The 12,620-nt window shown below is 34.9% G+C and overlaps 1 protein-coding gene across 7 annotated transcripts in view; it reads right to left on the bottom strand.

The window, feature by feature from the left end:
- The window catches only part of LOC140624199 (sodium channel protein type 1 subunit alpha), a 140,141-nt gene that overhangs the window by 64,094 nt on the left and 63,427 nt on the right, over nt 1–12,620 (bottom strand). For all 7 annotated transcript variants that reach the window (XM_072810926.1, XM_072810928.1, XM_072810927.1 and 4 more), the window contains one exon: nt 1,709–1,826. In XM_072810926.1, coding sequence (XP_072667027.1) covers nt 1,709–1,826 — 118 coding nt within the window. The remainder of the gene's footprint in view (nt 1–1,708; nt 1,827–12,620) is intronic.

Here is a 12,620-nt window from a genome sequence, read left to right as displayed (position 1 = left end):
TTGATACTATTATTGAATCGGTATACTTACTTCAGTGAGAAAACTGTGCAATCAGGAGTAGTACAGCTTTTGAAGAGAGATAACCGATCTGAACCAATTTGAATTTGAACTAATTCAAGTGACTAAAAGAGCAAATCTTAAAGGAAGGCACATATATGCAATATTGTAATTTCTTAAATACATAGAAATTTGATGCATTAAATAATAATGTAAATATGATAAATTTTAAAAATTGGTAGTCATAGTATAGCATGGTGCTAAGTGTCTGATTGCTTTACTTTGAGTTTGTACAAGTGCAGCAGTACTGAATATGGGTAAAAATGAAAATTCCAGAAGGCCAGGATTTAATGTGATATGAATTATAATTAAAATTCAACATAAAAGTGATCTTGGGCAAGTCACTCAGCCACTCTGACCACAGAATCTTAGGTCTCCACTGACTTTCTTATAATGTAGCTGGTCAAGTCTAGACCTGGTCAGTTCTAGGTGCAGATGACATGAGTTAAAAACGTGGAAGGTACTTGGCAGAGGCCTAAATGTTAGTAGACAGGATCCAAGTGTTAGCTCAAACAAATGACGAAGACAGAACTATTAGGGAGCTGAAAGGGACCTTGAAAAACACCTAGCCTAATCACTATATTTCAGGAATTAGAGAAATAAGACCTAAGCTCTAGAGAAATTAGATAACTTGGCTGAGGAGTAGAACATAAGTTTCCTGCCCTCATAGCCAACATTCTTTCCACTACGGTTTACTGCCAAAACAAAAATTTTCCATAAGTGCAAAAGGAAGTTTTCATCAAATGACCACATGATGGCACTCGGAGTACAAACTAGGATAAGGTAACCTCTGTAAATGTAAAAACCTTGAACATATAATTCTTATGTTTCAAATCTTTTAATATTAATAGCATCATATTTAGACCTCTAAGGATTCTCTTGCTAGCAGGTTAAAAATAGAATGGCCTTTTTAGTTTTAGAATCTTTTAAAAAAATCAGATAGTATGTGTTTATCACCAAAGCTATCAAATGAGACATAACCAGAAATAAAGTATTCCTGCCAATGAATATGAATAGATGAATTTAGAGTCCGTTTTTAACAGCAATGAAAATTGCAAAGTCAAATCCCTAAAGACTATTCAGAAATATAATCTCAGCTTCTTTCATTAATTTCCAGAGTCTTTACTAAGCAATCAGTTTTACATGACACAGCCATAATTCAATGACTTAAATTTGAAATTCAGCCAATATTCCAGTATTTCCTCAGGTATTTCATTAGAAAAGTTCAAGAATTCACTAAGTATTGGCCAATGCTCCTTGACATTCTCCCACAGAAAATATACTTAAAGGTTTATACTAAGGTCCATTAAAATGCTTTATATAATAAATAAGTCTACACTTGGCTCTGGAAATAGATTTCTCTGTTATTATATCATTATTCACTGCAAGTTCCAGATAGTCACAAACTTTGTACAAAGATGGTAAGGATAAATATGGCCACCTTTCACTAGTTTTCTAAGACTCAATACATACAAGTATTTTTAGGAAGATATATACCAAATGTTGAAGAGTGACATATAATATATGTTTGAAAGATATATTGATAAATGCCATAGAATATGGACATTTCCCAAGCAAACTTTATATTTAGCTACAAAACACTTATAGATCACCCACAAATAGTTAGTATCGATCACTTGAAAAGGATATGAATGTACCAAAATCTTAATAGCTATTTTCCTAAGAGGATTGAAGGGAGTTAAAATGTACAGGGCAGAGGTGGCACTGAACCGGAAGATGGCCTTCCCTTTATTCAATACTATAAAAGTCTGTAAGATAGGAACACAACATAGAAGTATAAAAGTATAAACCATTTAACTTTTTTGCCTACTTCTGTTATTTGTCATAATGAATCATTCCAATATTGCAATTCTTACTGTGCACCATGCAGCCAAACTGTCACTGGACATCCAATGGTGTCACTTACCTTTTACCTGGTACTTACCTGCAATTTTATCATACATAAGGTATTTGGCCAAGAGAATGTATTTATTTTCTTAATATTTTAAGCATCTGAGTTAAATGAAAGTCTTAAATTGGTATGTATTTCATTTCATTCTAAAACTCTTAAGACACTACATTCCTTTGATAGTGATTCCAAGCTTTCCCAATTCAAACATCTTGAAAATTAGTCCCGTAGAATGCAAAATCATTCAATAGAACTAATTCTTTTTTTTTTTTAATTATTTTTTAACCACTTATTCTTTAAAATAAATATCATCACTCTACGGGTAATAGGAAATAAAAACAGCCACCATCAAAACCACTCTTGAGTTAGATGGACATAATCCAATAATTGATTTTTGGAAGCCAAGCTCCCTGGAGAGTATCTGTTGACCAGGAGTGCTAAATTCTGTATTGGGATTTCTGAGTTAGCTGACACATTGAATTCTAATCCCAATTGAGTGCTCATCTCATGTAGTGATTTTTTAGCACAGAGGAAAACCCCAAAGCCCCCCAAAAACCTAGGTTCCATTAATGTAAATGGAATCACATTCTAAAAATTAGATATATTTCAGAGCAATTAGCAGTGTGCAGCCAAAAAAATAAAGTAGCAACATACAATGACATAAATTTCATATAACAGAAGATTCTGATTCTGTGTTTCTTAAAGCATTTACTAATAATCACATAACAAAATTTACCGTCTTAACCAATTCTAAATGTATACTTTAATATTGGCTTTTTAAAAGAATGTGTTGGATGGTTTATTATATAATGAAGTACCTTAGCGTCTTTTAAATCTAATTAGTTCAATAAAAATTTCATTACCACAACTCCTCAGGATAATGTTTACTGTACAAAGTTACTTCAATACCAATGAAGAAGTTCAAAATTGATGGTTGAGGAGAAAGGCTGATAAATAGCATTGAGCTTGAAATAGACTTCTCTTCACAGCCCAAGGGTGCAGAAAACTCATGGATTCATTTCAACATAATTAAATAATTATATGAATAATTATGTGCCTCAGAACAAATTTCAAAATAGCATTTTCACTGAATCAGAAATGAGATTCTATATATGAAATATCACTTTAAGGATACATTTGTATGAGTGTAACTCTTCATACATTAGATGGTGGTCAGATTTGTCACCTCTTCATATGTAGTTATTAAATTCAAGTAACATTTATTGAGTCCCTATATGATAAGCTGCTAATATGTATGATCATGTCAAACACATGGAAAGTATCATGGAACTAGTTTAGGTTCAAATATTAATTGAATTAAATATCAATGCAAAAGATGTATATTAACTATGTAGCACAATATGTGCAAATCTCTGTGCTATGGTTTATAGGGAAAACAAAGATAGACATGACCCCAAGAAGTCTGTATACTAGTAAATGTTCAACTATATCAGCTAATGGAAGAAAACTTAGAAGGATAAGGGAATGTTTACCTAGATCAGAGCTGTCCAATAGAAATATTATGAGAATTACAAATCTGAGACCATATGTGATTTTAAATATTCTGAGTCATAGTTTTAAAAAGTAAAGAAGCAAATGAAATTAATTTTAATAGTTTCTTTAGCCTAATATATCCATTATATTATCATTTCATGAAATCAATATTAAAAATTATTGAGAGATTTTACTTTTTTTTTTTTTCATACCAATTCTAAGTCTTCAAAGTCTGGACTCACCACATTTAAAGTACTTTAGCCACACTTGGCTAATGTCTATTGCATTTGGCAACACAGGTCAAGAGGTAAACCATGCATTGTACTGCTAGTTCAGACTCTCTTCAGCCAGGTAAAAATCAATTCTGATTTTAAAGGCAAACCAAGAAAAACAGGCAAACACCCCTGCTACTCAACAGTCTGACAATCTGGAGAGCAACGTTAGGAAAATATAAGTAGGATTTGTTTTAACTAATGTAGTTATTAAGAGTGCAGACTCTGGAGTCAGATGTCTGGCTCAAATGTAGCCTTCTAGCGGTGAGATCCTAGACAAGTTACTTCATTTTCATGTGACTCATTTGTCTCTTTTGAAAAATGGGAATACACATTCTTAGCTCATAAAGTTGTTAGGATTCCAATTCAGTAGAGATTCTGATGCCTAGTATTGTGTATTTTTCATAAAATACTCAGGTGATTCTTCAATAGCGGGGCTGTGAACCTGTGTTTCTTAATGAGCAATATTTAAAATTGCCCAAATTGTCAATGATTATGTTGTACACAAGCATTAAAATTCTTCCTCTTGACCTAGCTGCATGGTCAATAAGGAAACAATTATGTTATGAAAGTTTGGTAGAAACTGCTATTTATGAATCTGTGCTTGTTAGCATCAAGTGATTTTTGTCTCGGAGTTTTTAGAAAGCTATTTTTTAATAATTTTCTTCCCAAGGTGGACATTAAATCTAACAAGCCATAGTTTTCCAGTCTCATTTTCTAAAGATGTCCACTTCTAAAGAAATCTTAACTTTTTCTTCAATCTAGGGGCCATATTCCTTACAATGAAGCGTTTCAATGCAAGCCCCGATTTTGTATTTATCTAAAAAAATTACCAAAATTAAATTTACTGCATTTGCCTGCTTTGAAGGTAAATGCACTGACAAAAGTAATAGAGGAAGGTTAGCAATGGTCATAAACAACAGAAAATATAGAATACGGGTTGATGAAATTTATGCTTCAGCCTCAAAATTTAAAACAAGCGATTTTCAACTTGTACATACACTATGCTCCAAAGATATATTTGGAAATCAATTCTTTGAAACATTGAATATATTTTCCTATTGAAAGAATATATACATATATATATATACATATACACATATACATATATATAGTTACATGCCACTCCAAATTGAGCCTATGTAATGCTCAATGAAAAGGAATTCTATATTAATGGTAAACTTTATTACCATGTAAAAGAAAATGTGACTCTGCAAATGGCAAAAGAATTCCAAGTTGGGCTGTAAGGTAAACCTTTCCCCTGATGTTGCCCTGGCATGTGACCTAGGGAAATTCCCTGGCTCAGTCTTCCATCAGAAGAGGAGTCAACCTTTTCCCAGTTCTAAACTGCTGGTTTGGGAAGAGATTCTAGAAGAGAGGGATAGAATGGGAGCCATGTGGCAGGAGGAGAGATATTTCAGAAGTTTTGGGTGTAAAGAACTTCATAGAAAGTCAAGAGATTCCTCTTGGTGCTTATCTCTGGGAACATTCCTCATCCCTGCCAACTCCACAGCGTCTAATACTTTTTCCCCCCTGGGCATTCTAAATGGTCTTACTCTGACTATTTTGCGATAACCTGTGGATTCAGGCCAAGATTTTCCTCTTTTTCTGGCTCACTGGGGGAATGGAAAGCATTCTCACATGTTTACCACCTAACTGAAGGGAACATGTCTTATTTAAAATTTTTTTTCTCTCCTAGTCTTATTCTATTTTTTCCCTTTAGGCTTGGGATAAGCAGTCTAAAGAACAACCTGTAGCACTTGCCTGCCTGTGGCCCACCCAAGCTTTAGTATCTGGCCTTTACCTAATTACACATGTAATCTTTAATCCAGGGATCACAAGCCAAAATGCCCACAGAGGCTAGATGGTAGGAGGTCCTTATCAATTTTTGGTATGCAAACCAGTAATGCCAGATCTGATATTATAAGAGAAATCCGAAATATGCATGATTATATGTGTGTCTGTGTGTGTGTAATCTCTCAATTTATAGATCTTGGAAACTAATTCAAAATAAACAATAGTGCATGATTCAAAGCAAATGTATGTGTGGGCTCAATACCTCACAGTCAGTTAAAAAAAAAACAAAAACAAAAACTGTTTTAAGCTCATCCAAAAGAAAAGAATTTGTATCCAAGGAAGAGTCTGTAAAGTTGCTGGTCCCTAGGCTTTAGCTGGGTGTAATAGTGGGGGTGGGGCCAGTGCCCTCCCACGGGAGGCCCAGCTGGGGTCTATCAGCCAGAGTTATAGCTGCCTCTGCCTCTGCCTCTGCCTCTGCCTCTGCCTCCACCTCAGAGAAGAGAAACTCTAACTGCAGGTGCGAGTAAAATCTGAGGGTCAAATATGTCCCAGTCTGTATCTTCAGCCTATATCGTGGGTGTGGTACATTATTATATGCTCAAGTTTTCACTGACTGGAGAGGACTACTTAGTGGCCCAGTTTTATTGCAGACTTGCTGTGTCAGAACTTTGAGCAAATTATTCCCTGTTGATTCTTACATCTGAATAGGGAAGATGTGAACGCCCTTAATGAATTCTAAAGTGGCCACAAAAATACAAGACTTTAAAGGTGAAAAGTGTGTGTTTGTCTGGTTCTCAAATACGTACACATACCAAAACTTGCATATTTGAAAGCAGGATCAATTTTCACATTGGAACTTTGCTGCTCAACGTTTCCTCCCAAATTTCATATTCAGAAAACAATGTCATAAATCAGCTCTTGTCTGATTCTTGCGCACCTCCAAAATATATTTAGATCCCATCTATCATTCTCTGTTTTCATTGACAAAAATCTAGACTAAGCTTCCATAAACACTCCCAACTTGATCCTTAAAAATATAAAGTGGACCATGTCACTCCTGTACTCAAATCTTACTGAGAATTCATTTTGCCCTTAAACTTCGAATTCTTCAGTATGCACTTCAAAGCACCCTTACCTAGCCCTGGGCCACCTCCCCAACCACATCTTCTTTTCTTCCTACTTATTACAGTCCAGCTCTATTGCATGTCCACTTATAGGCTGTTCCCTTTCTCTGGAAAACTTTTCTCTCCTCTCCTTTCTACCTTGCAGACCCAAATTAAATGCATTTCTTTGCAGAGGCACATAATTTAAGTTTCCTGAATTGGTCCTCTTTGAAGAAAAAATGTTTATCACCCTGTAACAATCTGATGGGAAATGTAATTATCTATTTTTTAAAAGATTTTATTTATTTATTCATGAGACACACAGAGAGAAAGAGAGGCAGAGACACAGGCAGAGGGAGAAGCAGGCTCCATGTAGGGAGCCCAACATGGGACTCCATCCTGGGTCTCCAGGATCACACTCTGGGCTGAAGGCAGCGCTAAACCGCTGAGCCACCTGGGCTGCCCTTATCTAATGATTTTAGAAGTTGATCCAAGTCTACTGAGTCTTAAAGATTTTAGTTTTTACAAAGACAGGGCATGCTCCTGATTGAGCAGAAATAAGGAAGCAATAAGGCAGGCTTGGGAAATATTGCCCATCTAGGAGGTAAAGGGTACAGCTTACAAGGTGGTGTGAGTAGAGGGGCAGGAAAAGCAGCAATAGGCTTATTTAAATTCTATTATTGGCTTTTCTGTTCCACTGGCATTATCAGTGCAAAGACTACAAACCCAAAGTAGCATGGCAATGGGCCATAGAAACTGACAGATCTGTTTTAAATCTAGTATCCATTACTTAATAGCTTTGTGATCTTAGGCAAATTACTTCACCTCAGTTTCATTATTTTAGAATAAAGACAAGAGTTATCTTGGAAGGACATGAGGATTAAATAAAAACTGTAAATATTCTGACATGTAGTGTACTGAGTACAGTTATAATTTTTCCCTGCCTGGCATACTTCCTTCAGCTGACTCCATGTCTTCATTTTAGAGAACACCTCTGCTCCATTGTCTGCCCATGTGGCTTGGGTGGAGCTGAACCATCCCTTGGCAACATAGGTCAACGTGTGGCACTAATCTGGGCAAGGAGACCATCACATACCCAAGGCTACAGAAATTAATTCAGAGGAAGTCAAGGGAACTGATTAGAACAAATTCTAGGACTTCTGCTAGAGCTTTTGGAGAAAACATGAGCTTTTTCTTGGGGTTACTGGGCTGTAGGATGTTAGCGTGATGCTGCCAGTAGCCATTTCTGCCATCTTGTGGGAAGAGCCAGTCTGTGAATATAGCCAGCACAGGAGAAAGTAGAGCTCAAATGGAAAATGACTGCGTCCTGTTGTTGTTCTTTTAGCTGCTAGATCCTTTGATAGTAAAATGAGATTCACCTCACACATATATTTATTTATTAATTATTTAGCTTGTTTGTTTTCAAGAACTTGTTTCTGTTGGATTTTTGTCTGAATCAAAGGGTTTCTTCCTAACATAGCAGGTGCTTAATAAATGCTAACCTTGATTTTACTACCACCACCTTCATTTGGGGCTGTTTCTGAGCCAGAGATGGGGAAGTGATGAAGATAGGGGCATAAGGAAGAAATAATGGATGAGGTGGAGAAAGATTTGGAAGTCAACTATAGTGCTTTAGGTATAAGGGAGAGCCTGGGGGACTGCTAGCTCTAGAGGAGCTAATGATATGCCAAAAAAAAAGTTATAAATTGGCGACTGTTCATAATATAATTTATGGGATCATAAGCTTTTGTTTACCATCTACTTTTCTTATTTTCTGTTAAATTCTTTTTGCAAGAAAAACCCCTTAATTAAAAACAAAGCAAACAGCTCTCTCTACTCAATATAGCCATTTTAAATTCCTGCAGCAGTAACAGACCAGGCATGAATTTGAATCACAAATTCATATATGACTCTTCAAGCAGCTCCAATAAAGAGGCAGTATGCATCTTTTTTTAGAAGAGTTGATAAAAAGGGAGAATAAGTTGTTCATAAATGGCCCATGAGACAATCAAAGAAAGAATACATTTTTAAATGGATACATTTCTATATTCCATAATTAACAAACATCCATTTTCACTACAGATCTAAAATACTTCATTCTATTTCTAGGACACTGTCACAAAGGATATTTTCTTCCATGGTACTAATGAGTCATCTGTAATTTTAAGAAGAACATGAGAAGAAAGAAGTTTTCTGTAATAAAGAGTAGGTGAAGAATTTGAATGTATAGCCAAATGGTACAAAATTAAGCCAAACTATGAAAATAAATGTGGAAAAAAATAAGGGAAAAAAAGCTTAAAAAGTGTTCACAAGCTAATGTGCCTTGCCACATAGCTAATACAAATCAACAAACAAAAGGAACCCAACCTGGAATTGTGTTTTGAAGACCACTGGACCAGAGCTAACATGATAGGGAAAATTCTGTGACTATATTCTGATAGCACTGTTATTTTATTTTTTAGTTCTTATCGTGGACTGCTGAAGGCTTAAAACTTCTGAGGGTCTAGAAATGCTTCCATGCATCAGGAATGTTCATGAGATGGTTGCTACGATCTCTTCAGTTGTTACTACCATATTACTGACCACCATGGATTAAACTACTTTAACAACTTTAGTAGAACTCTTGAACATTATATAACTTGCACATTTTAAACTAGGGCAAAGAAGATAAAAATATGTGGGCATATGCCATCTGAAAATACACCATCAGCAATGACATTTCCAAAAGCTCACTGACATTGTCTTTTTAGAAGATCACAGAGGGCTTTAGTGTGGTTTGTGTGTTTCTATTCCTTACATATAAATTTCCTATATGGATACCACTGTACTTTATAACATAAAGCACAGATTCTGCAACCATTTTTATAGTGGCTTGCTTTGTTTATTCTATACATTAATAAGAAACTAGAGACTTTGTGTAGAGCTATAAATGGCACATGAATTATCGTACTTGAGTTAAACCTTTGGGAAGTAAGTCACTGGTCTCCTGATATTTGCATATTCCAACTCACTCGGGCAATAAAATCCACAACCCCAATATCAGGGATAGTGGGAAATTTCATCCTAAGAAGCATTTTCTCCAGGGACATTTCCACCATTAGACGCTTTGTCTATGCTAGGATTCCCATGTGTGTGTAATCCACCATTTTAATGAAGATTGCCTTGATGATCTCAGATATCCAAGTCAGAAAATAAAACTGGTTATCAAATATCAAAAGAAATAGTCATTATTTTAAAAAGGCTATTAATTTTCTAAGCATTCCAACTTTAATCAGAGCAAACTAACTTAGAATTTAAGGCTATTCCTCAATATTGAGATAATCCAATTATGGAGAGAAAATTTAAGACTAGAAAACAGTGTAATGGCAACCGTAGAACGTCTTCCCATGAAAATGCAAAAGAAGGAAATTTTAAACACATAGCTTAGTCATGTGCCCTAAGCATGCAGGGTTAGTTTCTAAGGATTACAGTGCTTCATTTGCATTGTTGTTGGATGGCTTACATTAGAAGACTTGCTTGATTGATGTCAGCTCAGTGGTAAGCCAATGCATGTGCCTTACCTTGGGGAAAACTTCCTGATAACAATATTTCTTTTATCGGGTTGTCCTGCTTGGACAATGTGATTTGTTCCAAAATGCCAAAATGTTTTTCCTTCCTCACACAATGTGCATTTGAAGATAAAGATAGATGAGGGTTAGAGGCAAGTCTGAATGTGAGCCTAACAAAGTTTTAAGGGTTACTTCAGCACAAGAATCTGGCTGGCTAGTCATTCCTTCAGAGTTGGTCTTTTATCCTCAGTTTTAACAACTTTTCTTTTAACTATTTGAAAAGATTTGCATAATTTTCTTTTCTATCTGCCTTTGTATCCTTTGTTACATATCATATGTTATAAGCCAATCAAGGGGTGTTCTTTTGGGGGGATACTCCTTCAACACAACTTGTATCAGTTTGAAAACTCTCAAATTGGGGCACCTGGGTGGCTCAGTGGTTGACCATCTGCCTTCCGCTCCAGTTGTGATCCTGGGGTCCTGGGATCAAGTCCTACATCAGGCTCCCCACAGGGAGCCTACTTCTCCCTCTGACTATGTCTCTATCTCTTTCTGTGTGTCTCTCATGAATAAATAAATAAAATATTTTTTAAAAAGGAAAGAAAACTCTTTAATTTAAAGCAAAGATTGATTGGATAATCTGGTTTTCACATAAAGAATTGCCCTTGTCAACATGTATTAGTTTGGTCTTTCTCAAAATAATCACTTACTGTTTTATAAATAAGGACATGGAGTATGAGCTGTGAGGCTAGATTTCAGCCCTGTTGATAAAGGGGTAGTCTCTGGGTAGCTTTAATTATTTTTAGATTATGATTCCTACCAGAAAGGTGGGGCATGGATATTGGGGGGCAGCAAAAGTCCTGCTGAGGATTGAGCTCACTATTCCATGATAATAGCACTTTTAGATAGGCTGTCCAATGGCTGAAAAAATAAAGGAACAAATTCTATGGTGTGAATGAATTTCTGCCTAGAAACACATCAGATTCCTTTAATAATGAAGCAATTTTAAATAAGTTAAAATGTTGTATAATTGAATTCTCTGCATTGTTACTTTCCTTATGCAAATAAGCCCTTCATCATTTGCTTAATTTGGGTTTTAGCTTTCCGGATATTATATTAAATTAATTTTCAAAGGATTAACTTAACCATAATGTGCAATTTATAATTTAAATGGTAGTTATAGGGATCCCTGGGTGGCGCAGCGGTTTAGCGCCTGCCTTTGGCCCAGGGCGCGATCCTGGAGACCCGGGATCGAATCCCACGTCGGGCTCCCGGTGCATGGAGCCTGCTTCTCCCTCTGCCTGTGTCTCTGCCTCTCTCTCTCTCTCTGTATGTGACTATCATAAATAAATAAAAATTTAAAAAAAAATAAATAAATGGTAGTTATAAAGTGGATAAACTTTTACCTGCTAAGATTTAACAGTACTATGTTAAAAAGCAAAGTTAAATAAAAGATAATAAAATCTATAGAAAGTGACTTTAAAAACTCTTTCTATACTGTATAACAGGCAAACCAATTTTTAAAAAGGGAAAGTAAGTACTGAAATTGGTTATATCCCTAAAAATTAAAAAAAAAAAAATCTGAGCATAGTGAGATTTTTACCTCTGAAACTACAGTAGTCAATAAGAAGCAATTTGTGAAACTGTCTCAAATCCACATATTAAAATCACCAAACTTATACATCTAATAAGGACTAACTTGATACAGAACTGTGCCAGCAACCAAGAAGGTCCCTAAAAGTTTTGGGGGTATTTTAAGGCTCATGTCCAACTAAATAAATTTATTTGCTTAGTTACAATCTTTTTGCCCCACCCTTCTACCAAGAGTTCAAAGGTGAAAAAGATAATAAAATGTTGGAAGTTAACTAGTCATAAATTTAATGTAATATCAATATGATACTTTTTTGCTTTTCCTTCTTAGTTTGGTGAAATCATGGTTATTATGAAAGACTGGGTGCTTAATATAAGGTATTCATTTCAAGCATGGATACAGAAAATGCAGGCATTTAAATATTATTTTATAAGTTCTTCAGAATACTATGTTTTTGTTAATTCTTACCAATATCAATATACTTCCATCAAGAAATTGGATAATTTTTTGAAATAAAAATATTTTAAGTAAATTTTTATGTATTAATAGTATTGAGAAAATGGTTGAATAGCTTTCACTATTTAAATTTTGATTTAACATTTGTCATACAGCAATTCAGTTATTTGTTTCATAATTCAGTTGATTGATATACTGAGTTTTAATGAATGTTACTGTTAAACATGATACTTCCCAAAGATACATGGATCCAAATGGAAAGAAAAAGTACATTATAATTTGCTCTGAATAACTTTTAAAACTATAGTTTGTATAGGAATGTTCTTTTCCAAGCAGAAAAAAATTTCTGCAGAAAATTGATTTATTATATATAACATTATATAGAAATTGAAA

Source organism: Canis lupus, chromosome 34 (assembly GCF_048164855.1).
Source record: "Canis lupus baileyi chromosome 34, mCanLup2.hap1, whole genome shotgun sequence".
In the NCBI taxonomy this organism is placed as follows: domain Eukaryota; kingdom Metazoa; phylum Chordata; class Mammalia; order Carnivora; family Canidae; genus Canis; species Canis lupus.
The sequence above is the reverse complement of the archived record's forward strand: the minus strand, read 5'-3'. Positions and strand labels throughout refer to the sequence as shown.